The 27,810-nt window shown below is 42.7% G+C and overlaps 1 protein-coding gene across 2 annotated transcripts; it reads left to right on the forward strand.

Moving 5' to 3' along the window:
• Nucleotides 1-4,004: 4,004 nt before the first annotated feature.
• Nucleotides 4,005-27,509, forward strand: LOC111960061 (activated CDC42 kinase 1-like). 2 transcript variants are annotated; one of them, XR_002876760.2, is made up of 15 exons: nt 4,005-4,271; nt 13,957-14,150; nt 14,374-14,444; nt 14,840-15,025; nt 16,874-17,026; nt 17,294-17,424; nt 17,683-17,829; nt 18,046-18,172; nt 20,875-21,021; nt 23,420-23,514; nt 24,033-24,269; nt 24,608-24,678; nt 26,128-26,633; nt 26,729-26,837; nt 27,011-27,099. XR_002876760.2 is itself a non-coding variant. In XM_023981970.2 (15 exons), exons 2-15 carry the CDS (start codon nt 13,988-13,990, stop codon nt 27,212-27,214), a joined length of 2,334 nt encoding a protein of 777 aa, XP_023837738.1. In that variant the 5' UTR covers nt 4,005-4,271; nt 13,957-13,987; the 3' UTR covers nt 27,215-27,509. The 2 variants fall into 2 exon arrangements, 1 of the variants encoding a protein (XP_023837738.1); XM_023981970.2 differs by having other exon boundaries at nt 26,742-26,837; nt 27,011-27,509.
• Nucleotides 27,510-27,810: the final 301 nt, after the last annotated feature.

Consider the following 27,810-nt stretch of genomic DNA (forward strand, 5'->3'; position numbering starts at 1 on the left):
GATTTTGTCGCTCGTTGATGACACCATGATGGAGCGCATGATAGAAAATATGGTTGTTCGAAAAAGAGGCAGCAGAGGGTGGTGTTGTATATTTAATCTCAACATATTGAACGACACTGTACTGGTTCTTATTATTATATATATTTTTTTATCAAATCATGGTTCTGCTGTCCAGCACCATTCAATTGGACATACACTACATGGCCAAAAGTATGTGGACACCCCCTAAATGTGTGTATTCGGCTATTTCAGTCACACCCGTTGCTGACAGGTGTATAAAATCGAGCACACAGCCATGCAATCTCCATAGACAAACATTGTCAGTAGAATGGCCCATAGCGAATAGCTCAGTGACTTTCAACGTGGCACCGTCCTAGAATGCCACCTTTCCAACAAGTAATTTTGTCAAATTTCTGCCCAGCAGAACTGCAAGTGCTGGCCTGCACAGAGCCTTGACCTCAACCCCATCGAACATCTTTGGGATGAATTGGATCGCCAGCTGCAAGCCAGGCCTAATCGCCCAACATCAGTGCCCGACCTCACTAATGCTCTTGTCGCTGAATGGAAGCAAGTCCCCGCAGCAATGTTCCAACAGCTAGTGGAAAGCCTTCCCAGAAGAGCGGAGGCTGTTATAGCAGCAAAGGGAGAACCAACTCCATATTAATGCCCTTGATTTTGCAATGAGATGTTTGACGAGCAGGTTTCTACATACTTTTGGCCATGTAGTGTGCTTTGGAAAAGATGTGAAATCCGCATGCAAAAAAACAACACAAGTGTGCTCTCACACCAATGACTAATCTGGGTAATAACCTTTTTCTATTTTGCCTAGGCCTATGCTTAATTATGGGCAAAAGGTTCAGTACACGGCATTACTTTCTGTATCAGAATGAAGGCTGGCACTCTTTGAAGTCTTGTAGATCATTGTTTTTTGTTTATAAAGCCCTCTTGCATAAACTTCCACAGATGTACAAGCTACCGGAAGCTGGTCTAAGAGCATTAGGGATGGCTAACTCTGGAGATCCCATCGATCTCCACTGATTTAGGTAAATGCCTCCTATGGCAATTCAGAAGGCTGATAGAGGACCCTTTTACTGATTTTATTTTTTTATATGATTGTGTTTTACATTTTGTGTATTGATATGTATTGATGTGTATGTTTGATACAGGACTCATTTGTGAAAGAGACCATGGTCTCAGCAGGACTACCTGTCAAAATAAAGGTTGGTTTTATGCGTTGACTGAACAGAGCCTGATAATTACACGTTTTATTAAAACTCTTGGCTGGACTGTCTCGGTCTCACTTCCACATACTCATCCTCTAGATTCATAAACAAAATATCCCATCGCAACTTGGTACACTATTATTGGGTCATTATCTTTCTCAATCCACTTGGTGAATTAATAGTAAATTAGTAATGCATTACTCCTACAAAAGCAATTACTCAAAATCTGATATTGCAATTATTTATTTTCACCATAACAATTCATTTTAAATTAGTAAATATCCTAAGCTTACAAGAAATCCTGCTATGCCCTGCGACGAACCATCAAACAGGCAAAGCGTCAATACAGGGCTAAGATTGAATCGTACTACACCGGCTCCGACGCTCGTCTTATGTGGCAGGGCTTGCAAACTATTACAGACTACAAAGGGAAGCACAGCCGCGAGCTGCCCAGTGACACGAGCCTACCAGACGAGCTAAACCACTTCTATGCTCGCTTTGAGGCAAGCAACACTGAGGCATGTATGAGAGCATCAGCTGTTCTGGATGCTCCCCGTAGCCGACGTGAGTAAGACCTTTAAACAAGTCAACATACACAAGGCTGCGGGGCCAGACGGATTACCAGGCCGTGTGCTCCGGGCATGTGCTGACCAACTGGCAGGTGTCTTCACTGATATTTTCAACGTCCCTGATTGAGTCTGTAATACCAACATGCCCAAGAACACAACGGAAACCTGCCTAAATGACTACAGGCCCGTAGCACTCACGTCCGTAGCCATGAAGTGCTTTGAAAGGTTGGTAATGGCTCACATCAACACCATTATCCCAGAAACCCTAGACCCACTCCAATTTGCATACCACCCAAACAGATCCACAGATGATGCAATCTCTATTGCACTCCACACTGCCCTTTCCCACCTGGACAAAAGGAACACTTATGTGAGAATGCTATTCATTGACTACAGCTCAGCGTTCAACACCATAGTACCCTCAAAGCTCATCACTAAGCTAAGGATCCTGGGACTAAACACCTCCCTCTGCAACTGGATCCTGGACTTCCTGACGGGCCGCCCCCAGGTGGTGAGGGTAGGTAGCAACACATCTGCCACGGTGATCCTCAACACTGGAGCTCCCCAAGGGTGCGTGCTCAGTCCCCTCCTGTACTCCCTGTTCACCCACGACTGCCTGTCTCTTATACACATCTAGATGTGTATAAGAGACAGCTCCAACACCATCATTAAGTTTAGACGACACAACAGTGGTAGGCCTGATCACTGACAACGATGAGACAGCCTATAGGGAGGAGGAGACCTGGCCGGGTGGTGCCAGAATAACAACCTATCCCTCAACATAACCAAGACTAAGGAGATGATTGTGGACTACAGGAAAAGGAGGACCGAGCACGCTCCCATTCTCATCAACGGGGCTGTAGTGGAGCAGGTTGAGAGCTTCAAGTTCCTTGGTGTCCACATCAACAACAAACTAGAATGGTCCAAACACACCAAGACAGTCGTGAAGAGGGCATGACAAAGCCTATTCCCCCCTCAGGAAACGAAAAAGATTTGGCATGGGTCCTGAGATCCTCAAAAGGTTCTACAGCTGCAACATCGAGAGCATCCTGACTGGTTGCATCACTGCCTGATATGGCAATTGCTCGTCCTCTGACCGCAAGAGGGTAGTACATACGGCCCAGTACATCACTGGGGCTAAGCTGCCTGCCATTCAGGACCTCTACACACTATTTGCATTGTGTGCCCCCCCCAACCCCTATTTTTTACGCTGCTGCTACTCTCTGTTCATCATATGTGCATGGTCACTTTAACCATATCTACATGTACATACTACCTCAATCAGCCTGACTAACCGGTGTCTGTATGTAGCCTCGCTAATTTATAGCCTCGCCACTGTATACAGCCTGTCTTTTTACTGTTGTTTTTTTCTTTACTTACCTATTGTTCACCTAATACCTTTTTTGCACTATTGGTTAGAGCCCGTAAGTAAGCATTTCACTGTAAGGTCTACACCTGTTGTATTCGGCGCACGTGACAAATAAACTTTGATTTGATTTGAATATAATCATACAATATCATCTTGGCCTATATCCATATGTTATTGGCATGAAATAAAACCAGTTAACACTGATTTTGAAATGGAAACGGCTTCTTTGATTAGCACTCCTATTTGAAAGGTCTTTTGAATGGATCTCCATGCCCTTTCTAGTGTGTTGTGTATAGCGAGAGGGAGGGAGGTGACTGGGAGGTACTGTACCACCAGTGCCAGGAAGTACAAGGTGCAAGGAGGGGGCACTCCACTGTGTTGCTGTCTGGGTTTACATTCAAATCAGAGGTCATGTGAGAGGCAAAAATCTAGTCAGACTGGTTATGATGGAGCAAACAGGTATGGTTAAGAGAGAGAAAGAGAGTTGTTTCTCTATAGTACTAGACTCATTGCTACTGGCGCATTTCAGCATCATCCAAACAAGACATATAATAATGTGAACACAGACATAAAAAGGAAGTTGAATCAGATTCAAGTTTTGGTCAAATGAGTAGAAAATATTATATTAAAATATCTATGATTATTAATGCCTATATAATTTTAATTATTGTGCGATTGCACCACATTGTGTGTAATATATTATTGTGAAATGACAATTATTTTATGTGTAGGCAGGTGGCTAGGCAATTGTTGCACAGGTGGACATTGAAAAGGGGTGGAGTGAAAATACTAGGAAGAGGCGGAGAGAGCACTGTGGACAGGTAGCCAAAGAAAACACTGAATGCTGTTGCTAAAGTTTTTTGAGACACCAGTTGAAGAGAGGATATTTTGCTATGAGATTAAACAACCGACAAATTTAAAAAAAACTAAAGTATGATCATTTATTTACGAAATTAAGAAAAACAGTATGGCACGTGATGTGGATTATCCGTAGGCCTAGGTCTAACGATCCTATTGGGATTACATTGATTTGTTGTAGCATATCCGAAAGCTGGGTTCATAAATAAGCAAGATCGTGGCCCTGGTGGACCGTGGGTCATTTTATTGACGGTTAGTATTTAGCTCTTATCTACGTTGACTGAACTTCAGTATCAACTTGCCCCACCATACAGCAGCCTTGCCCTATACAATAAGTCCACAGTCTTTATTCTAAAAGTCTACAGTAGACTATGTTGTATTAAATAACACATAGGCCAACACCTGTAGGTCTACTTTCATTGATTCATTATTGGGGAATGTTCTGCCCTCCCTTTTTACTGATTTAATATAAAATCCTGTGTAACAAATGAAAGAGTTACTTTTATGGATAGCTAACTCATATGAGAAAAGATGGCAATGAGATTTCGATGGGCAAGAATTAATCAAATAAAAAAAATATTGGAGAAAGGCTTCATTGTTCTTGAACGTGCTTCAGTAAGCTCCAAGGCGTACTTTTGAGTGCATGAACCAGATAATTCAGAGCCTTTTGTTCTAAGTTGAGAAATGGATAATCATTCTAATGCTGACCTAATAGATTACAGTTGTGCAATACTTAAATTTTATATAGGCCTACAGGTGGCAATTCCACGATAACAGAATGACTCCTATTTTTCTCTTTTAAAAGTATGCCAAACAAAATACTTTTATTACAAAGTTAAAGAAACCAAAAAACTCTATGCACAGGGACAAATTTTAACAATTTCCACTGAACATTTTACAAAAACACATTTACTTGAGAAACAGTGCAGATGTAAAGTTTGGTAACAGAAGGGATAAAATCTCCCTCTGTTTTATTATTCTAATGAGGTCCGATTTAGTAAAATTATTAAGTGTTTTAATCACTTAATAAATCCTTAACCAAATTTGTATCAGTTAAAACACTATAACTATTTGGTGGGTCTACCGTTCCTTGTTAGTTCTGTGAACTTTCATTATCCTCCCTCATGTGGGAGAAAAATGTGAAAATTCTTTGTCTTAAAGATATGTGAGTTTTTGGTAACAGAATGACCATACACTAGGCAATATTTCTTAAACTTACAGAAGGCAAATCATTTCTGCAAAACTAAATATAAATGTTGATATTAGTTGGCAGGGGTCTTTACGTCAACATTACTGTGTTTTGACGTATTCATAATACCTTTTAACACTTTCTCTACTAGATGTTTTCTAAGACCGCTCTTCACCTGTTTGACCAGAAATGAAATCAAAGCCTTTGCTTATTCAACATTTTTAGGATGGAAAATGGTTGAAACAATTGATATATGCCTTAACGTGTCATGAATATATACTCTTAGCTTTCATTTGACACCAAATTTGATGTGCTCCCATAAACTTCGTGTTAGTGCTCATGGGGCCTTTTGCATGGAAATTCCCAGGGTTTGATGCCTTTTTCATAAGGGAAAATCAAGTCTGAAATGTCTGTGTTTGGTTGCTCATGTGTCTTTACTGCTACTGCAGAATTACAAACTTCAGAAGTCTTTTTAAACCTCAAATACACCACAAGTTTTACATTTCCTGCATTTCACGAAAGTTCTCCTGCAACAGCGTGATCAAATTAAGATCCTACATCTGTACCAGCGAGCTCAGGATAAACTCCTCTTGACAAAGAATTAGTGTATAGCTTTTGAGTGTTTTGCTTCTCAATTTAGGCATGAATTTGGATTTATGAACAGATACTTATTTAACTAAGGGGAAAAGTTATGTCATAGCTGAGAGAGTTTGGTGTTACAGTGCATGTTCAGGACATCATGTATACCTGAAATAATTATTCAACTTCCAGGAAACTTTTTTGTTGACTGATTGGTGACAGTACTGGTTGGGTCAGTCAGTCAGTCCATGCGTTCTCTGTTACAAGAGCCTTTCTCTGTAAGGAGACGTTATACAAGTTTATTGTGTCATTATGATTCTTTGTCAAACTGTTTTTGTTAGAAACCCTGCTTGTCAAGGATAATGTGTCCAGTGGGTTTTTAGACGTCTCCAGTTACCCCATTAGAGGATCTCCATTTGATCTTGAGTAGCTTTGAATATACACAAAGCCTCCAAAATGCTTCATGGACAGAGCAAATAGGCCCAAACCTTCTAAATACTGACTGCATGCAAGCTTAATAGATGGCTGCTAAGTAACAACAACAAACTAAAACTCGCCAGCTTCCTCTCTCTCCTCTCCACACACTCATTAGTTGCCACCTACCCTCTGCCGAGTCCGTAACAACCGGGTGTTCAGGTTTTCAGGGGAAATGGAAAGAGAGCTTTTGATGCTTCCACATTTACTGGATTGGTTGAACAGTGCAAAAATGAACCTCCACCAAAACATTTATATTTTTCTTGTCAAAACCAGTATGTAGTGGATCTAGGCATTTATTTTATGCCTGCTACATTAGGTTAGTTACCACCCAAAATTATTCAGTAGTTGAGTGGGTTAAAGATCTATACATGTGTACATAAAGCAAAATGACCTTAAAGGTGCAGCAGTTTTAAAAAAATCTCATATCAAATCATTTCTGTGTATCATTTCTGGATAACAATTTCTGGGTACCTTACTATGATTGTTTTCAGTTAAAATGGTCAAAAAGAGACAAAAAAGGCTTCTTAGCAAAGATATATTTCTCAAGCAAGAATTTTGTTAGGAGTCTCTGGGAGTGGTCTGAGTGGGGAGGGGGAAACTGAAAACTAGCTGTTCTTGGCAGAGAGGTTTGGAAATCTCTTTCTTATTGGTCTATTAACTAATTTACCGCCTTGTGACAGGTTGAAATTTCAGGCGGTCTTTTCAAACAGCTCTTACACTAAAAGGGCATTATCATATATTTGTTTTACAATTTCACAGTATTATTCAAACCTCATAGTGTGGTAATATACTGTATATTTAAACACAGCAACATCTAGTTTTTGAATGTACTGGGTATTTAAAACAATGGGACGTGTGTGAGAAATAACGTCAGTTTTTGGTTGCACACGTGTCTTTACTGCAGAATTGCTCCACGGAGTTTCTCAGATGTGATATTTGGGTGTGGGTTTGGGAGTTGTCTTTGGGAATCTATTATGACATGAGAAAGTGCTTGTCCGGGCTAGCCCCTAGCACCTCAGGCTGCATCAATGTGTCTGTCTCAAATAGAATCAAATCACATTGTATTGGTCACATACACATGGTTAGCAGATGTTATTGCGTGTGTATGATTTTAATGCTTGTGCTTCTAGTTCTGACAGTGCAGCAATATCTAACAAGTAATAACTAACAATTCCACAACAAATACCTAATACACACAAATCTAAGTAAAGGAATGGAATAAGAATATATAAATATATGGATGAGCAATGACAGAGCAGCATAGGCTAAGATGCAATAGATAGTATAAAATACAGTATATACAGTGGGGAGAACAAGTATTTGATACACTGACGATTTTGCAGGTTTTCCTACTTACAAAGCATGTAGAGGTCTGTAATTTTTATCATAGGTACACTTCAACTGTGAGAGAAGGAATCTAAAACAAAAATCCAGAAAATCACATTGTATGATTTTTAAGTAATTAATTTGCATTTTATTGCATGACATAAGTATTTGATACATCAGAAAAGCAGAACTTAATATTTGGTACAGAAACCTTAGTTTGTAATTACAGAGATCATACGTTTCCTGTAGTTCTTGACCAGGTTTGCACACACTGCAGCAGGGATTTTGGCCCACTCCTCCATACAGACCTTCCCAGATCCTTCAGGTTTCGGGGCTGTCGCTGGGCAATACGGACTTTCGGCTCCCTCCAAAGATTTTCTATTGGGTTCAGGTCTGGAGACTGGCTAGGCCACTCCAGGACCTTGAGATGCTTCTTACGGAGCCACTCCTTAGTTGCCCTGGCTGTGTGTTTCGGGTCGTTGTCATGCTGGAAGACCCAGCCACGACCCATCTTCAATGCTCTTACTGAGGGAAGGAGGTTGTTGGTCAAGATCTCGCGATACATGGCCCCGTCCATCCTCCCCTCAATACGGTGCAGTCGTCCTGTCCTTTGCAGAAAAGCATCCCCAAAGAATGATGTTTCCACCTCCATGCTTCACGGTTGGGATGGTATTCTTGGGGTTGTACTCATCCTTCTATTCCTCCAAACACGGCGAGTGGAGTTTAGAGCAAAAAGCTCTATTTTTGTTCTCATCAGACACATGACCTTCTCCCATTCCTCCTCTGGATCATCAGATGGTCATTGGCAAACTTCAGACGGGCCTGGACATGCGCTGGCTTGAGCAGGGGGACCTTGCGTGCGCTGCAGGATTTTAATCCATGACGGCGTAGTGTGTTACTAATGGTTTTCTTTGAGACTGTGGTCCCAGCTCTTCTCAGGTCATTGACCAGGTCCTGCCGTGTAGTTCTGGGCTGATCCCTCACATTCCTCATGATCATTGATGCCCCACGAGGTGAGATCTTGCATGGAGCCCAGACCGAGGGTGATTGACCGTCATCTTGAACTTCTTCCATTTTCTAATAATTGTGCAACAGTTGTTGCCTTCTCACCAAGCTGCTTGCCTATTGTCCTGTAGCCCATCCCAGCCTTGTACAGGTCTACAATTTATCCCTGATGTCCTTACACAGCTCTCTCTGGTCTTGGCCATTGTGGAGAGGTTGGAGTCTGTTTGATTGAGTGTGTGGACAGGTGTCTTTTATACAGGTAACGAGTTCAAACAGGTGCAGTTAAAACAGGTAATGAGTGGAGAACAGGAGGGCTTCTTAAAGAAAACTAACAGGTCTGTGAGAGCCGAAATTCTTACTGGTTGGTAGGTGATCAAATACTTATGTCATGCAATAAAATGCAAATTAATTACTTAAAAATCATACAATGTGATTTTCTGGATTTTTGTTTTAGATTCCGTCTCTCACAGTTGAAGTGTACCTATGATAAAAAATGACAGACCTCTACATGCTTTGTAAGTAGGAAAACCTGCAAAATCGGCAGTGTATCAAATACTTGTTCTCCCCACTGTACATATGAGATGAGTAATGCAAGATATGTAAACATGATTAAAGTGGCATTATTAATTATAGTGACTAGTGTTCCATTTATTAGTGGCCAATGATTTCACGTCTGTATGTAGGCAGCAGCCTCTCTGTGCTAATGATGGCTGTTGAACAGTCTGATGGCCTTGAGTTAGAAGCTGATAGAAGCTGTTTTTCAGTCTCTCGGTCCCAGCTTTGATGCACCTGTACTGACCTCGCCTTCTGGATGGTAGCGGGTGAACGGGCAGTAGCTCCAGTGTTTGTTGTCCTTGATGATCTTTTTGGCCTTTCTGTGACATCAGGTGCTGTAGGTGTCCTGGAAGGCAAGTAGTTTGCCCCCGGTGATGCATTGTGCAGCCCGCACCACCCTCTGGAGAGCCCTGCGGTTGTCAGTTGCCGTACCAGGCGGTGATACAGCCTGACAGGATGCTCTCAATTGTGCATCTGTAAAGGTTTGTGATGGTTTTAGGTGACAAGCCACATTTCTTCAGCCTCTTGAGGTTGAAGAGGTGCTGTTGTGCCTTCTTCACCACACTGTCTGTGTGGGTGGACCATTTCAGTTTGTCCGTGATGTGTACACCGAGGAACTTGAAGCTTTCCATCTTCTCCACTGCGGTACCATCGATGTGGATAGAAGGGTGCTCCCTCTGCTGTTTCCTTAAGACCACAACCATCTCCGTTGTTTTGTTGACGTTGAGGGAGAGGTTATTTTCCTGACACCACACTCCGAGAGCCCTCACCTCCTTCCTGTAGGCTGTCTCGTCGTTGTTGGTAATCAAGCCTACTACTACTGTGTCGTCTGCAAACTTGATGATTGAGTTGGAGGCGTGCATGGCCACGCAGTCGTGGGAGTACAGGAGGGGGCTGAGCACGCACCCTTGTGGGGCCCCAGTGTTGAAGATTAGCGAAGTGGAGATGTTGTTTCCTACCTTCACCACCTGGGGGCGGCCCATCAGCAAGTCCAGGACCCAGTTGCACAGGGTGGGGTTGCGACCCAGGGCCTCAAGCTTAATGATGAGCTTGGAGGGTAAAATGGTGTTGAATGCTGAGCTATAGTCAGTGAACAGCATTCTGTTCGGCCAAACCCTCCCTAACCCGGACGACGCTAGGCCAATTGTGCGTCGCCCCACGGACCTCCCGGTCGCGGCCGGCTGCGACAGAGCCTGGGCGCGAACCCAGAGACTCTGGTGGCGCAGCTAGCGCTGCGATGCAGTGCCCTAGACCACTGCGCCACCCGGGAGGCCCGTGAACAGCATTCTTACATAGGTATTCCTCTTGTCCAGATGGGATAGGGCAGTGCGCAGTGTGATGGCAATTGCAACGTCTGTGGACATAGTGGGGTGGTAAGTAAATTGAAGTGGGTCAAGGGTGCCAGATAAGGTGGAGGTGATATAATCCTTGACTAGTCTCTCAAAGCACTTCATGACGACAGAAGTGAGTGCTACGGGGCGATAGTAATTTAGTTCAGTTACCTTTTCATTCTTGGGTACAGGAACAATGGTGGCCATCTTGAAGCATGTGGAGACAGCAGACTGGGATAGGGAGAGATTGAATATGTCCGTAAACACACCTGCCAGCTGGTCTGCGCATGCTCTGAGGACGCGGCTAGGGATGCCTTACTCACGTCGGTCACGGAGAAGGAGAGCCCACAGTCCTTGGTAGTGGGCCGCGTCGGTGGCACTGTATTATCCTCAAAGCAGGCAAAGAAAGTTTTTAGTTTGTCTGGAAGCAAGACGCCGGTGTCCGTGACATGGCTTGGTTTTCCTTTTTTAGTTTGTGAGTGTCTGTAGACCCTGCCACATACGTCTCGTGTCTGAGCCGTTGAATTGCGACTCCACTTTGTTCTATACTGACATTCTGCTTGTTTGATTGCCATGCGGAGGGAATAACTACACTGTTTGTATTCAGCCATATTCCCAGTCACCTTTCCATGGTAAAATGTGGTGGTTCGCATTGTCTGTCTGTGTCTGTGGACATACTCAATGTACAGTGCCTTTGGAAAGTATTCAGACCCCTTGACTTTTCCCACATTTTGTTCCATTACAGCCTTATTCTGAAATGGATTAAAATAAAAAATACTTTATTTGCATAAGTATTCAGACCCTTTGCTATGAGACTCGAAATTGAGCTCAGGTGCATCCTGTTTCCATTGATCATCCTTGAGATGTTTCTACAACTTGATTGGAGTACACCTGTGTTAAATTCAATTGATTGGACATGATTTGGAAAGGCACACACCTGTCTATATAAGGTTCCACAGTTGACAGTGCGGGTCGAATGAATTGGGATTAAACGTCAGGAATTGTGAAAAACTGAGTTTAAATGTATTTGGCTAAGGTGTATGTAAACTTCCGACTTCAACTGTATATGTGAGAACTGGTTAGAGTTTGCCAGAGTACTTGACACAGGAATGTAGGCCTCTGACTCACCCTTCTCTCTGATAACTCTGTTTGTTTTATGGCTGCAATTCCCTGAAGCGGAAGTCCACAGACAGACAATGATATGAGATGACAAGAGGCCTGTGTGTGAACTGTGAACATAGCTAGTTACTGTAAAACAGGCTGCCTCGTTATTAAATTGCAACTCAGAAAAGGTACTGCCTCCTTTGGTTACAGCTCTTCGACTTTCTCTAATGTCCCTCCACTGAACAACATGAGTGAATTCTCAATTAAATTATGCATATTCAATTGGTGCATCTGCTGGTGAAAAAGCATCAAGGCAATGCTTATGGCGCTGTTTCTTGTAATTGGCTTGAAAAGCATCCTCCCTTGAGGTTATCACTGGTAATGACTGGACTGGTGAAAGTGCCAGAGCCGCTGGCCGCTGGTAAGCTTTCTTGACTTGGACATACATTTGAAGTCGGAAGTTTACATACACCTTAGCCAAATACATTTAAACTCAGTTTTTCACAATTCCTAACATTTAATCCAAGTTAACATTCCCTGTCTTAGGTAAGTTATGATCACCACTTTATTTTGAGAATGTGAAATGTCAGAATAATAGTAGAGAGAATTATTTATTTCAGCTTTTATTTCTTTCATCACATTCCCAGTGGGTCAGAAGTTTACATACACTCAATTAGTATTTGGTAGCATTGCCTTTAAATTGTTTAACTTGGGTCAAACGTTTCCAGTAGCCTTCCACAAGCTTCCCACAATAAGTTGGGTGAATTTTGGCCCATTCCTGAAGACAGAACTGGTGTAACTGAATCAGGGTGTAGGCCTCCTTGCTTGCACACGCTTTTTCAGTTTTGCCCAGAAATGTTCTATCTGATTGAGGTCAGGGCTTTGTGATGGCCACTCCAATACCTTGACTTTGTTGTCCTTAAGCCATTTTGCCACAACTTTGGAAGTAGGCTTGGGGTCATTGTTCATTTGGAAGATCCGTTTGCGACCAAGCTTTAACTTCCTGACTGATGTCTTGAGAGGTTGTTTCCATATATCCACATACTTTTGCTTCCTCATGATGCCATCTATTTTGTGAAGTGCACCAGTCCCTCTTGCAGCAAAGCACCCCCACAACATGATGCTGCCACCCCCGTGCTTCATGGTTGGGATGGTGTTCTTCGGCTTGCAAGCTTCCCCCTTTTTCCTCCAAACATAACAATGGTCTTTATGGCCAAACAGTTCTATTTTTGTTTCATCAGACCAGAGGACATTTCTCCAAAAAGTACGATCTTTGTCCCCATGTGCTGTTGCAAACCGTAGTCTAGATTTTTTATGGTGGTTTTGGAGCAATGGCTTCTTCCTTGCTGAGTGGCCTTTCAGGTTATGTTGATATAGGACTCGTTTTCCTGTGGATATAGATACTTTTGTACCTGTTTCCTCCAGCATCTTCACAAGGTCCTTTGCTGTTGTTCTGGGATTGATTTGCACTTTTCACACCAAAATACGTTAATCTCTAGGAGACAGAACGCGTCTCCTTCCTGAGTGGTATGACGGCTGCATGGTCCTATGGTGTTTATACTTGCGTACTATTGTTTGTACAGATGAATGTGGTACCTTCAGGTGTTTGGAAATTGCTCCCATGGATGAACCAGACTTGTGGAGGTCTACACTTTTTTTTCTAAGGTCTTGGCTGATTTCTTTGGATTTTCCCATGATGTCAAGCAAAGAGGCACTGAGTTTGAAGGTAGGCCTTGAAATACATCCACAGGTACACCTCCAATTGATTCAAATGATGTAAATTAGCCTATCAGAAGCTTCTAAAGCCATGACATCATTTTCTGGAATTTTCCAAGCTGTTTAAAGGCACAGTCAACTTAGTGTATGTAAACTTCTGGCCCACTGGAATTGTGATACAGTGAATTTTAAGTGAAATAATCTGTCTGTAAACAGTTGTTGGAAAAATGACTTGTGTCATGCACAAAGTAGATGTCCTAACTGACTTGCCAAAACTATGGTTTGTTAAAAATACATTTGTGGAGTGGTTGAAAAACGAGTTTTAATGACTCCAACCTAAGTGTATGTAAACTTCCGACTTCAACTGTAAATGTTAGCCAACACATTGCTAACCTTTGTTAATTAAATCAGCTAAACTGCTGCTTTAAGCAAAAATGTGTTTTGAGTTATAACTTTCTAGCTAATCAGCCCTTAGAGTTTACACTTCCTCTTCCAAATGCAATGTGGGGAGGTCAGAATAATGAAAAACTATGTACCCAATCTATTCATTTTCAAATTATGATTACTTCTCCTTGTCATTATCATTCACCTCATAAGACAATAAGTGAAAATAATTGTTTTTGCTAACATACAATGGGGGTCCCTGGTTCGCCAGTTTGCCTAGTGCTGTGGTGACCCGCAGGGTCATGCTGATGGAACAGGACACTCAGTGGCTGTACCACCTCCTGGCCGAGGTCCAGTTGGAGAGGTTTTACCCGCGTGTCCGGGACAGCCTCAACATCACCCGCGTAGAGCATTTCACCTACGTCAAGGAGTCTGACCTCGAACAGATTGGCATCAGCAAACCAGGTCAGTACACTGTGGTTATTGTTGTCCTTTTAAAAAATGATTCTATAGCTATTTTTGGTAACACTTCATATGAAAAGCCCCTATGTTGTGCATTATAATGCACTATGAATAGTTCACATGGGATTATAAATGCCCTTATGAAGAGGGTATTCATGTGAAGTGTAACCCTTGTTTGTATGTTGTATGGCCATATCTTTTATATCGAATATTTGTCTACATGTAGGACAGAGAAGATTATGGGAGGCTTTAAAAAACTACAAGATCAGCGTGAGGCCCAAATCGTGGATGGCCAAGGTAAGACCTTTACATGGGGCTCCCGAGTGGCGCAGTGGTCTCAGGCACTGCATCTCAGTGCTTGAGACATCACTACAGACACCTGGGTTCGAATCCAGGCTGTATCACAACTGGCTGTAATTGGGAGTCCTATAGGGCAACAATTGGCCCAGTGTCGCCTGGGTTTGGCTGGTGTAGGCCGTCATTGTAAATAAGAATTTGATCTTAACTGACTTGCCTAGTTAAAGAAAGGTTAAACATCTCTCAAGTCCCTCCAGAATGCAATTTACTATTGTACACCATTTGTTTCAAGGTAGTGGTGAGTTCTTTGAAATAAGTACCAGACATTATTGATTGACACAACATAATATTTGGAATGCTCACCTGTCACTCATGTTGATCTGTTGGTCCCCCAGGCGTTCAGTGGGTGTGGTCCGGAGGGAGGTGACCAATGGGGCAGTGTGGGGTCAGGCCAGGAGAAAGGGGGGCGGGCCCTCACCTGTCTGATCCAGGACGATGAGCTGACTCTGGGGGAGAAGCTGGGAACGGGCTCCTTCGGCGTGGTGAAGAGAGGAGAGTGGCAGACCCCCACTGGGAGAGTGGTGAGTGGATTTTTAAACGTATAAATGTTCAAATGTATGTTGCTTCTGGTGGGACAGTATTTAACTTTTATTTTACTCACCAACAGTAAAAGGCAGAGCTAGGTTGACAGTTTAGAAAGCCACAGGGCAAGATACTGTACCTTCAAAAGGATCAATAGAAATTGCATAACAGAAATCAAAAATAATTTGCATTGAAGTACAGTGCATTCGTGAAGTATTCAGACCCCTCCCCCCTTTCCACATTTTGTTACGTTACAGCCTTATTCTAAAATGGATTAAACACTTTTCCCCCCTATCAATCTACACACAATACCCCATAATGACAAAGTGAAAACAGGTTTTTAGAATTGTTTGTACATTTATTAAAAATAAATGTAAAAATACCTTTTTTACATAAGTATTCAGACTCTTTGCTATGAGACTCGAAATTGAGCTCAGGTGCATCTTGTTTCCAGTGGAGTCCACTTGTGGTAAATTCAGTTGATTGGACATGATTTGGAAAGGCACACACCTGTCTATGTAAGGTTCCACAGTTGACAGTGCATGTCAGAGCAACAACCAAGCCATGAGGTCGAAGGAATTGTCCGTAGAGATCCAAGACAGGATTGTGTCGAGGCACAGATCTGGGGAAGGGTATCAAAAATTGTCTGCAGCATTGAAGGTCCCCAAGAGCACAGTGGCCTCCATCCTTCTTAAATGGAAGACGTTTGTAACCACCAACACTCTTTCTAGAGCTGTCCGCTCAGCCAAACTGAGCAATCTGGGGAGAAGGGCCTTGGTCAGGGAGGTGACCAAGAACCCGCTCCAGAGTTCCTCTGTGGAGATGGGAGAACCTTCCAGAAGGACAACCATCTCTGCAGCACTCCACCAATCAGGCCTTTATGGAGAGTGGCCAGACGGAAGCCACTCCTCAGTAAAAGGAACACAGACAGACATAAAAGGAGCACCTAAAGGACTCTCAGTCCATGAGAAACAAGATTCTCTGGTCTGATGAAACCAAGGTTGAGCTCTTTGGCCTGAATGCAAAGAGTCACGTCTGTAGGAAACGTGGCACCATCACTACGGTGAAGCATGGTGGTGGCAGCATTATGCTGAGGGGATGTTTTTCAGCGGGAGGGAGTTGGAGACTAGTCAGAATCAATGGAAAGATGAACGGAGCATAGTACAGAGAGATCCTTGATGAAAACCTGCTCCAGAGCGCTCAGGACCTCAGACTGGGGCGAAGGTTCACCTTCCAACAGGACAATGACCCTAAGCACAGAACCAAGACAACGCAGGAGTGGCTTCGTGACAAGTCTCTAAATGTCCTTGAGTGGCCCAGCCAGAGCCCGGACTTGAACCCGATCGAACATCTCTGGAGAGACCTGAAGATAGCTGAGCAGCGACTTTCCCCATCCAACCTGACAGAGCTTGAGAGAATCTGCAGAGAAGAATGGGATAAACTCCCCAAATAAAGGTGTGCCAAGCTTGTAGCGTCATACCCAAGAAGACTTTAGGCTGTAATCGCTGTCAAAGGTGCTTCAACAAAGTACTGAGTAAAGGGTCTGAAAACGAATGTAAATGTGATATTTCAGTTTATTTATCTTTTATAAATTAGCAAACATTTCTAAAAACCTGTTCTTGCTTTGGCGTTATAGGGTATTGTGTGTACAAAACATTTTTTAAATCCATTTTACAATAAGGCTGTAACAAAACATAATATGGAAAAAGTCAAGGGGTCTGAATACTTTCCGAATGCTCTGTATATTCCCAATCAATTTAAATTACATTATAATCTTTACCAAATGGTATTTATCAGTACACCTAACTCCTCCATCCTTCCCCCTCTTCTTTCTGTTGCCATGACAGCTGCCGGTGGCAGTGAAGTCTCTGAAAAGTAGTCTTTCCCGACAGACAGACACCATGACAGACTTTCTCCAGGAGGTGACCACCATGCAGTCTCTAGACCACCCCAACATCATCCGCCTCTACGGAGTGGTGCTCACACAGCCCCTCAAGATGGTGAGAATTCTCTCTATCCTCTTCAAGGTGGACTACAAAACATATTTAGTATTATTCCTATTTCTGCGTTGTAATCCTTTCATGCATGGGCCTTGCATATGCTAATATTCTAATTGGTAGAATTGCTATTGAAATACAGGCATGCAAATTTAAATAAACATTGAACGGTCATTCAGATGTTATGTCTGTCTCAGAATTCACTCAGGGAATTGGAGGGAACATGTAGTGTAAAGAAGTCACTTTAAAACCCTATTCTCCTCCTCCCAGGTGACAGAGTTGGCCTGTCTGGGGTCCCTGTATGACATGCTGCGCTCTCGCCAGCACGAGTACCCCCTGGCACGTCTCTGGCTCTTCGCCACCCAGATAGCAGCCGGTATGGAGTACCTGGAGGGTCGCAGGTGAGGCACGAAACAGTCCCACTCTACAGACAGACTACAACCAAATATGCAATTTTAACCACTAACTTCACTGTAACCCTAAACGTCAACAATTCCTCTGACCAACTTCATGCATATATTTTTCCACAATGGACTGGAATTTCCGTAATGCCAATGAAATTTCAGCAGAGGCGGAAGGAAGACACTTCTAGCCAATGAAAATGCTGAACCATTCCTGGTTGTAGCCGGTATAGTGGGCCTGTGCTATATCTCCCCCAGGTTCATCCATAGGGACCTGGCTGCACGGAACATTCTGCTGGCCTCCAGGGAGATGGTGAAGATTGGGGACTTTGGTCTGATGAGGGGCCTGAGCCAGGAGACAGACCAGTACGTGATGACGGCCCACAGACGCATCCCCTTCGCCTGGTGAGCTGAAGGGGAACATCAGGGTGTTTGTGGGTGGATATATCAATGATGAGTCATTTATTCTTTAACAGTGTGACCGAATGGAAGCCGGTGGGGAGAAGGGAGATATCACTACTATGGAATTTTCTTTGGTAAATGATTGGCAGTTTTTGGTAATTCCATCTCTCTCTCTCTCTCTCTTTTTTCTCCATATCTCTCCTCCCACGCTCCCTCCAGGTGTGCCCCAGAGAGTCTGCGTGTGGGCTCTTTCACCCACTCCTCTGATGTGTGGATGTTTGGGGTCATTCTCTGGGAGATGTTCACCTACTGTGAGGAGCCTTGGCGGGGGCTATCTGGCAGACAGGTATGTGTAGACACACTGTACACATTGTTATGATGCCAGAGTCAGACAGAACTTGCTTAGGCAGGAAAGAAGAGGAATTTGTACACAGCCACCGCTGGGGTTTTCCAAAATCTAGGAGCATTTACTGTTTTCCAAATTTAGAAGCAGAATCAGAGATAGAGCTTAAAAAGTAGCTTGATTTAGCTTTCTTAATCGAGAGAGTACATCTGTTTCTCAATTGGCTGACAGATTGCCAGTCCACTACAGAGTCAGTTTTCCTTGCTTTGGCCCAGGCCTGATTTCTCATCTGAATGAGCTCAGATAACTCAGAAGAAAACCAAGGGGTAGATCTACACTACATGACCAAAGTATGTGGATACCTGTTCATCGAACATCTCATTCCAAAATCATGGGCATTAATATGGAGTTGGTCCCCCCTTTGCTTTTATAACAGCCTCCACTCTTCTGGGAAGACTTTCCACTAGATGTTGGAACATTGCTGCGGGGTCTTGCTTCCTTTCAGCCTCAAGAGGATTAGTGAGGTCAGGCACTGATGTTTTGCGATTAGGCCTGGCTCGCAGTCGGCGTTCCAATTCATCCCAAAGGTGTTCAAGGGGGTTGAGGTCAGGGCTCTGTGCAGGCCAGTAAATGTTCTTCCACATCGATCCTGACAAACCATTTCTGTATGGACCTCACTTTGTGCATGAGGGCATTGTCATGCTGAAACAGAAAGGCCCTTCCCCCAAACTGTTGCCACAGAATCGTCAAGAAAGTCATTGTATGCTGTAGCGTTATGATTTCCCTTCACTTGAACTAAGGGGCCTAGCCTGAACCATGAAAAACAACCCCAGACCATTATTTCTCCTCCAGCAAACTTTACAGTTGGCACTATGCATTCAGGCAGGTAGGGTTCTCCTGGCATTACGCCAGATGGTGAAGCGTGATTCATCACTCCAGAGAACGCGTTTCCAATGCTCCAGAGTCCAATGGTGGTGAGCTTTACACCACTCCAGCCGACGCTTGGCATTGTGCATGGTGATCTTAGGCTTGTGTGCAGCTGCTCGGCCATGGAAACTAATTTCATGAAGCTCCCGATGAACAGCTCTTGTGCTGATGTTGCTTCCAGAGGTAGTTTGGAACTCGGTACGTATGTATATAATTATATATATATATAGTGTATCTTTGACTCTGAATTGTTTAAAAGGGGCATGTTTATCTGCCAGAGGAATAAATATAGAGGATACATTTTCTAGAGCCAACTCAGTGTCAGGAATACAGGAGATAGTGGCTAACTCAGAGTACAACATGTCGTGTAAAAACCCTTGAAGAGAAATCGTTTTAAAATCTTTCTTCTTAATTAAACGAGGATTAGTATTTTTTTGTTTCATATCTGTAATACATGCTATGGGACAATGATCACTGAGATCATATGCAAATACTCCACTAGACAAATATTTCTGGGGGTTACTAGTAAGAATTAAATCAACCAATGAGGAGTTAACTGTGTGCCAAGCATTGGGAACATCCGTGTAGAACAGAAGGTCTACTTTTATTTCCTTGATTCACTTTCAGGATGAAGTCTGCCCTCGGAGTCTCTGGGGATTTGAATTTCTTTTTTTCTGACTCACTTGGAACATTTTCAGGGTACGTGATGGCAAGGCGTCTGAAACAATGCTTAGACAAGGCATCCATCTTCTTCTCCGTGGTGACCTCTAAACAATGCACTATGCTCTAGAATGATGTGACGTGTCTCTTGATGGAAGCACTTGTTTAAATAATGCACCTATAGATAAATGCACTTTCTAAACAATGCAGTTTTATGAATAATACAAATAAAGATATGAAATGTGTTTTTCAATGACACAACACATTACACAGAAATGAAGACACGCTCTCAATGTTCAGAATGTTTCCACCTCCTTTCCCAGTGTTCTTTTGCTTGTTCGTTTGTTCGTCTGAATGCTTGCTTCCCTCAAGGCCTGAACTATCCTCCAGAAATCCCTCAGAAATCCTTCCTCTTTCTCCCTCTGTTGGTTTTGTGTTTGTTTTGTCGATGTCCTAATTCTTCTTGTTGTCCTTGTTGGGTTTATGGTCCCCCTATCCCATTCCTTCCTTGTGTTGCCTGTTGATTCAGCAGATGAGTCCTGCAAGAACCAAGTCGATCAATCTCTCAAAACCTCTCCAAACTATTTCCACAAAAGTATCTTCCAATTCCTCTAGATGGGCAGAACACAGCAATGCACTAAAATAACTCAACTGTTAACATATAATACACATTATTACAAAAATTACAATTTAAGGACGAGCTCTTGTTAAGTGCTGCTGCTCATGGAATTGGTTTCTAGGAGATGATACTGGCAAAAGAGGAAAATAACAATATATACATTTAGGATAAATTAAATACTAAATACAGTATATGGGGAACATGAACGCGCCAAACAATTTACAAGGGGAATGAAATAATGAGCGTTCGTAACGAGAGCTAATGAGTCAGATTTGTCACGTACACCTTGTAGGTAGAGCACTTTAAGTTGAACCATGACTCAAGGGGACACAAGGCTCCAAGCATTTGTATGACCTCTGAAATATTTGAGCCTTTTGTACCAAATCAAATATTCAATATTGTGTAGGTGTGTGTGTGTTTGTGTCCACAAACATCTTCAATATCACAACAATGCAATGTCTTTGTCATTAAACGTTCCCCACTCTTTTTTTTCTCTCAGATCCTCTGGCGTGTGGAGCTGGAGGGACAGCGTATGGAGAGACCCCCTGACTGTCCTCAGGAACTCTACTCTGTGATGAGAAAGTGTTGGGCCTGCACCCCCTCCAACCGACCCACCTTCTCCCAGCTCACCACCCTGGTCGCAGAGGTAACACTGTAAATATATGTACAGTACCAGTCAACAGTTTGGACACACCTACTCATTCAAGGGTTTTTCTTTATTTTTACTATTTTCTACATTGTAGAATAATAGTGAAGACATCAAAACTATGAAATAACACATATGCAATCATGTAACCACGTAACCAAAAAAGTGTTAAACAAATCTAAATATATTTTAGATCCTTCAAAGTAACCACCCTTTGTCTTGATGACAGCTTTCCACACGCTCGGCATTCTCTCAGCTAGCTTCATGAGGTAGTCACCTGGAACGCATTTCAATTAACAGGTGTGCCGTAAAAGTTCATTTGTGGAATTTATTTTCTTCTTAATGGGTTTGAGCCAATCAGTTGTGTGTGACAAGGTAGGGGTGGTATACTATTTGGTAAAAGACCAAGTCCATACTATGGCAAGAACAACTCAAATAAGCAAAGAGAAACGACAGTCCATTATTACTTTAAGACAAGAAGGTCAGTCAATACGGGAAGTTTCAAGAACTTTGAAAGTTTCTTCAAGTGCAGTCGCAAAAACCATGAAGCGCTATGATGAAACTGGCTCTCATGAGGATCGCCACAGGAAAGGAAGAACCAGAGTTACCTCTGCTGCAGAGGATAAGTTCATCAGAGTTACCAGCACCTCAGAAATTGCAGCCCAATTAAATGCTTCACATAGTTTAAGTAACAGACATCTCAACATAAACTGTTCAGAGGAGACTGAGTGAATCAGGCCTTCATGGTCGAATTGCTGGAAAGAAACCACGACTAAAGGACACCAATAATAAGAAGAGACTTGCTTGGACCAAGAAACACAAGCAATGGACATTAGACCAGTGGAAATCTGTCCTTTGGTCTGATGAGTCCGAATTTGAGATTTTGGTTCCAACCGCCATGTCTTTGTGAGACGAGTAGGTGAACGGATGAGCTCTGCATGTGTGGTTTGCACTGTGAAGCATGGAGGAAGAGGTGTGATGGTGTGGGCGTGTTTAGCTGGTGACACTATCAGTGATTTATTTAGAATTCAAGGCACACTTAACCAGCATGACAACCACAGCCTTCTGCAGCGATACACCATCCCATCTGGTTTGCGCTTAATGGGACTATCATTTGTTTTTCAACAGGACAATGACCCAACCCACCTCCAGTCTGTGTAAGGGCTATTTGACCAAGAAGGAGAATGATGGAGTGTTGCATCAGCCACCCTTTGCCTTGATGACAGCTTTGCACAGTCTTGGCATTCTCTCAACCAGCTTCACCTGGAATGCTTTTCCAACAGTTTTGAAGGAGTTCCCACATATGCTGAGCACGCATTCTAAATATATCACAGACCGTGTCACCATCAAAGTACCCCCACACCATAACAACTCCTCCTCCATGCTTTATGGTGGGAAATACACACACGGAGATCATCCGTTCACCCACACCGCATCTCACAAAGACATGGCGATTGGAACCAAAAATCTCCAATTTGGACTCCAGACCAAAGGATAAATTTCCACCGGTCTAATGTCCATTGCTCATGTTTCTTCACCCAAGCAAGTCTCTTCTTATTGATGTCCTTTTGTAGTGTTTTTTTGCAGCAATTCGACCATGACGACCTGATTCACACAGTCTCCTCTGAACAGTTGATTTTGAGAAGTGTCAGTTACTTGAACTCTGTGAAGAATTTATTTTGGCTGCAATTTCTGAGGCTGGTAACTAATTAACTCTTTCAAAGTTCTTGAAATGTTCCGTATTGACTGACATTCATGTCTTAAAATAATGAGTGTACTGTCATTTCTCTTTGCTCATTTGAGCTGTTCTTGCCATAATATGGACTTGGTCTTTTACCAAATAGGGTTATCTTCTGTATACCACCCCTACCTTGTCACAACACAACTGATTGGCTCAAACCAAACGCATGAAGAAGAAAATAAATTCCACAAATGAACTTTTAACAAGGCACACCTGTTAATTGAAATTCATTCCAGGTGACTACCTCATGAAGCTGGTTGAAAGAATGCCAAGAGTGTGCAAAGCTGTCATCAAGGCAAAAGGTGGCTATTTGAAGAATCTTATATATAAAATATATTTTGATTTGTTTAACACTTTTTTGGTTACTACATGATTCCATATGTGTTATTTCATTTTCTACAATGTAGAAAATAGTAAAAATAAAGAAAAACCCTTGAATGAGTAGGTGTTCCCAAACTTTTGTACATTTATTATATGTGTATAAATGTATGCTCACATTTGCATTATACTCACTTAATACACTCTAATCAAGTGGCTCCTAAGCATGTTTTCATTAGCATTTAAGAGTCAATATGGCCAGTGACCAAAATAAAGGCAGTTGGACTACGAGACAGTGGCATAAAATGGTTTCCTCTCCCCTCTTCCCTCTCTATCCAGGCTCAGCCTTTGGAGGTGTGTGCTGTAAGGGACTTTGTGGAACCTAGAAAACTCACCCTCCTGTCCAACGACCTATTGACCATCATAGACCATAGGTAAGAGAGAAGAAGGATGGGAAGATGGAAAAAATAGATAGGAAGAAACAGAGGTTAATTGTTCAATTTAGACATATTGCTTCAAAGAGCTAAACTTCTAAACCTGAATTCCGTTGCATTGACTGTTAACCCTAATCCTCACATTCTTGCCACCTTGTAGTAATTCTTGAGAGGGGTGGTCTAAGGCCTTCAAGTCAGATGCCAAGAATAAAAGATTTGAAGATCTGACTCAAGTTTGCTAAAGTTTTCAGAGAGTCCTATGTAAAAGGGTGTCAAGAAAGTTTATAAGAGAGTTTTATAATAGTTTATAGAGAGTACATTTTTTGTGAATATGCAGTTCATAAATCATCAATAAACTGTTATGTCATTTGTTGGACTTGTATGATTGCCTTTTCTTAATGTGACCATTCAAATTGTATCCATGTCTTTTTTATTTCGCTTACTGTATACCTACATGTGGCTTATATTTGGCTTATATGTGGCTTATATGATTTGACTGTATGGTTCTCCTCCTGTAGTCTGGAGCTGTGTGAGTGGAAGGGCCAGAACCAAAGGACCTTGATAGTGGGCTGGTTCCCCCCGAGCCTGGCTGCACCCTCCCTCTCCGCCCCCAGCAGCGTCCCTGCTCTTCCCACCACAGCCCCCGTCGCTGCATCAAGCCTCATCTCGCCCCCCCTGAAGGGCAGTCTGCAGCACACGGGGCAGAGTGAGACCCACCCCGACCGTAACTGGGGCACGCCGGAACGCCTCGACGAGTCAGTAAAGTTTACACTTTTTGATGATTCTTTGATATATAGCTGTTGAGCATCATCATGCTATATGCTAGCCAGTGTTCCTGACTATGTTTGCTGTCATTAATGCCACATTGTTGCCTTGTCTTGTTTAGCATTACAGATATCCGTTGTCATATATTGATAGAAATCAAGTGAAAATTGCATTTGTTTGCGTCTTTGTTGGTGGCCCACTATTGGTGGTATACAAATCTTACAGAGTAAGTAAGATGAATGCCTTGAACCTTTGTTATTGTCAGTGTACAACCATGACCCATGTTTGTTTGAATACTGTGTTTTTAGCTGACCTCTGACCTTTTCAGGAGAGTAAACTGGAGAAGAAGCCCAGCAAATAGAGAGAGAGAGGGCGGCTCCAATTTACAGAAAATGTCAGGTACCAACTTCAATAAGTTATTTACTCTTTATTTGATTATTATATGACTGATACTAACATGTTCTCCAAATAATATTAGCTAATATTCAATCCACAGATATAATTGTTTTGTGGGTAGCAATCTATAGCTAATTGGGCACATTACAACTCTTCTAATTGTTTAGACCTTTGGTACCCTTCGTAGTGTACTAGCCTCAAGAGCAGAGGGTCACAAGTTTGATATCACCTAGGGAAAACCACCCTCAACATGCTGTACACTGTAGTTATTTTGTACAAAATACATATACTGTATACAGTACCAGTCAAAACGGTACCAGTCAAAACCTATTTAATGGTTTTAATTTTTTACTATTTCTACATTGTAGAATAATAGTGAAGACATTAAAACTAAGAAATAACACATACATTTGATATTCTTCAAATTAGCCACCCTTTGTCTTGATGACAACTTTGCACACTCTTGGCATTCTCTCTACCAGCTTCATGAGGTAGTCACCTGGAATACATTTCAATTAACAGGTGTGACTTGTTCATTTGTGGAATTTCTTTCTTTCTTAATGTGTTTGAGCCAATCAGTTGTGTTGTGACAAGGTAGAGGTGGTATACAGAAGATGGCCCAAATAATGTAACATACACATCTCAACATCGACTGTTCAGAGGAGACTGCGTGAATCAGGCCTTCATGGTCGAATTGCTGCGAAGAAACCACTACTAAAGGACACCAATAATAAGAAGAGACTTGCTTTGGCCAAGAAACATGAGTAGAAATCTCTGCATGTGTGGTTCCCACCGTGAAGCATGGAGGAGGTGGTGTTATTGTGTGGGGGTGCTTTGCTGGTGACACTGTCAGTGATTTATTTGGAATTCAAGGCACACTTAACCACCATGGCAACCACAGCATTCTGCAGCGATACGCCATCCCATCTGGTTAGCGCTTAGTGGGACTATCATTTGTTTTTCAACACACCTCCAAGCTGTGTAAGGGCTTTTTGACCAAGAAGGAGAGTGATGGAGTATCATTTGCATCATCTGATCTGGCCTCTACAATCACCCGACCTCAAACCAATTGAGATGGTTTGGGATGAGTTGGACCGCAGAGTGAAGGAAAAGCAGCCAACAGTGCTCAGCATATGTGGGAACTCCTTCAAGACTGTTGGAAAAGCTTTCCAGGTGAAGCTGGTTGAGAGAATGCCAAGCGTGTGCAAAGCTGTGATCAATGCAAAGGTTAGCTACTTTGAAGAAACTCAAATCTAAAATATATTTTGCTTTTTTTTTACACCTTTTTGGTTACTACATGATTGCATATGTGTTATTTCATTGTATTGATGTCTTCACTATTATTTCACAATGTATAAAATAGTAAAATAAAGAAAAACCCTTGAATGAGTAGGTGTGTCCAAACTTTTGACTGGTACTGTATGTTTAATAGAACTATCCATCTGTCCCCAGGTATGACCAGGAGTCTGGAGTCTGTCCTGAGCGGTCCCCAGAGCAGGACCTTAGGAGGGGTCAAAGTGGACCCCCGTCGTGGACCCCTCGCCAACGCCATGGTTGCCCGCAGCGTTGTGGTGCAGCAGGATCCCCATCGGTTCAGCGAGGCCAGCATCAACCCCCCACCTCGACCGCTCCCGCCCAACCTCAAACGCATCAAGATTCCCCAGGTGGCCTTGATCCGAGATCGGAGGCCTGTAAATCCATCCCCAGGTTCCTTGTGGCCTCCACAACCTCAAAAGCATCCACAGCAGCAGATGCTACAGCCACCCCAGCCCCAGCTGCAGCAGACCATGGGGGGCAGTGACCTGTGCAAGATGGCCCACATGGCATGGTCCAAACCAGCACTGGATGACTATGGGAACAAGGAGAGGGATGGTGAAAAGGAGTGGGTGGTGAGGGAACGAGAGAGGGAGAGGTACCCGCCTCAAGTACAACACACCAGGGAAGGCTTCATAGCACAGGTATTGAATGGATGTATGATCTTTAGTTCTTGAGTTGTTAGACATATTACAGAATTCAGGCTTTGTGATTGGCCTGACGTTCTAAGGTCCTCTAGTCTGATTGGTCAGGTCATGGAAGCAGTGCATGGAGTGACCAATGAGGAGGTTCGGAACGCACTTCACTGCAATGAATGGAACCCTATAAGGGCCCAGCAACAACTCAAGGTTAGACAGAATTACTCTAATTCATACTTAATACATATATTATTTCCATGTACTTCAAAATGTATTCTCCATCGACCAACCTAGTTTACTAAGAATGCAAAAATTATGTAATATTAAATGTGATGCACCAACCTTGTGCTCTCTCTCTCTCTCATTCCCTCCTTCCTTCTCAGATGGAGCAGCTGCACTCTCTGAGCCTGTGTTCTCGTGACGACTGCCTAAGGATCCTGTCCCGCTATCAGTGGGATCTACAGCTGGCCAGCCGCTACCTGTTCAGAATGGTACGGGGGGAGAGGACTGGAGGAGGAGGAGAAAGGGAGAGGAGGGACGGAGAGAGAGAGGCACCCCCTGCTGCCATGGAGAGACGAGGAGTATGAGAGGTGCGGGGATGGAGGGATACTGGAAACAGAGGACAATAAAGAGTTACGAAATTGAAGAGGGACTGAGGAGCTATTTGAGGAATTTAAGAGATGGGATGGTTGATTAAAAAGGAATGGAATATATATGAAGTGAACCATAAAGACATTACAGTCCTCCAAAATACGATTTTTATCCCTTTTTACAGTTCTGTTTAGTCTTTTTTAATGACGTGACAGACAGCCACGTCCTCTCTGTTCTCAAAAGTAGTTGTGTATCATGATGAATTTGTAAATACAGTGCCTTACAAAAGTATTCAGACCCCTTGGACTTCTTCACATTTTATTGTGTTATAAAGTGGGATTCAAATTGATTGAATTGTAATTTGTCAAATTTACACAAAATACTCTGTCAAAGAGGAACAAAGATTCTAACATTTTAAAAACTAAAATATAGTAATTGCATTAAGTATTCAGCTCCCTGACTCAATACATGTTAGAAAAACCTATTGGCATCACTTACATCTGTGAGTCTTCTTGGATAAGTCTATAAGAGCTTCATATACCCAGATTGTGCAATATTTGCGCATTATTATTTAAAAAATTCTTCAAGCTCT

Source organism: Salvelinus sp. IW2-2015, linkage group LG37, assembly GCF_002910315.2.
Source record: "Salvelinus sp. IW2-2015 linkage group LG37, ASM291031v2, whole genome shotgun sequence".
NCBI classification, from domain to species: Eukaryota; Metazoa; Chordata; class Actinopteri; order Salmoniformes; family Salmonidae; genus Salvelinus; species Salvelinus sp. IW2-2015.

What these genes read in the sequence shown, in the direction of transcription:
- LOC111960061 (XM_023981970.2), top strand. Translation starts at nt 13,988, where the DNA reads ATGCTGATGGAACAGGACACTCAGTGGCTGTACCACCTCCTGGCCGAG. An exon ending in GATTGGCATCAGCAAACCAG is followed by an intron (nt 14,151 to 14,373) that starts GTCAGTACACTG and finishes GTCTACATGTAG; the next exon opens with GACAGAGAAGATTATGGGAG. An exon ending in TCACCACCCTGGTCGCAGAG is followed by an intron (nt 21,022 to 23,419) that starts GTAACACTGTAA and finishes CTCTCTATCCAG; the next exon opens with GCTCAGCCTTTGGAGGTGTG.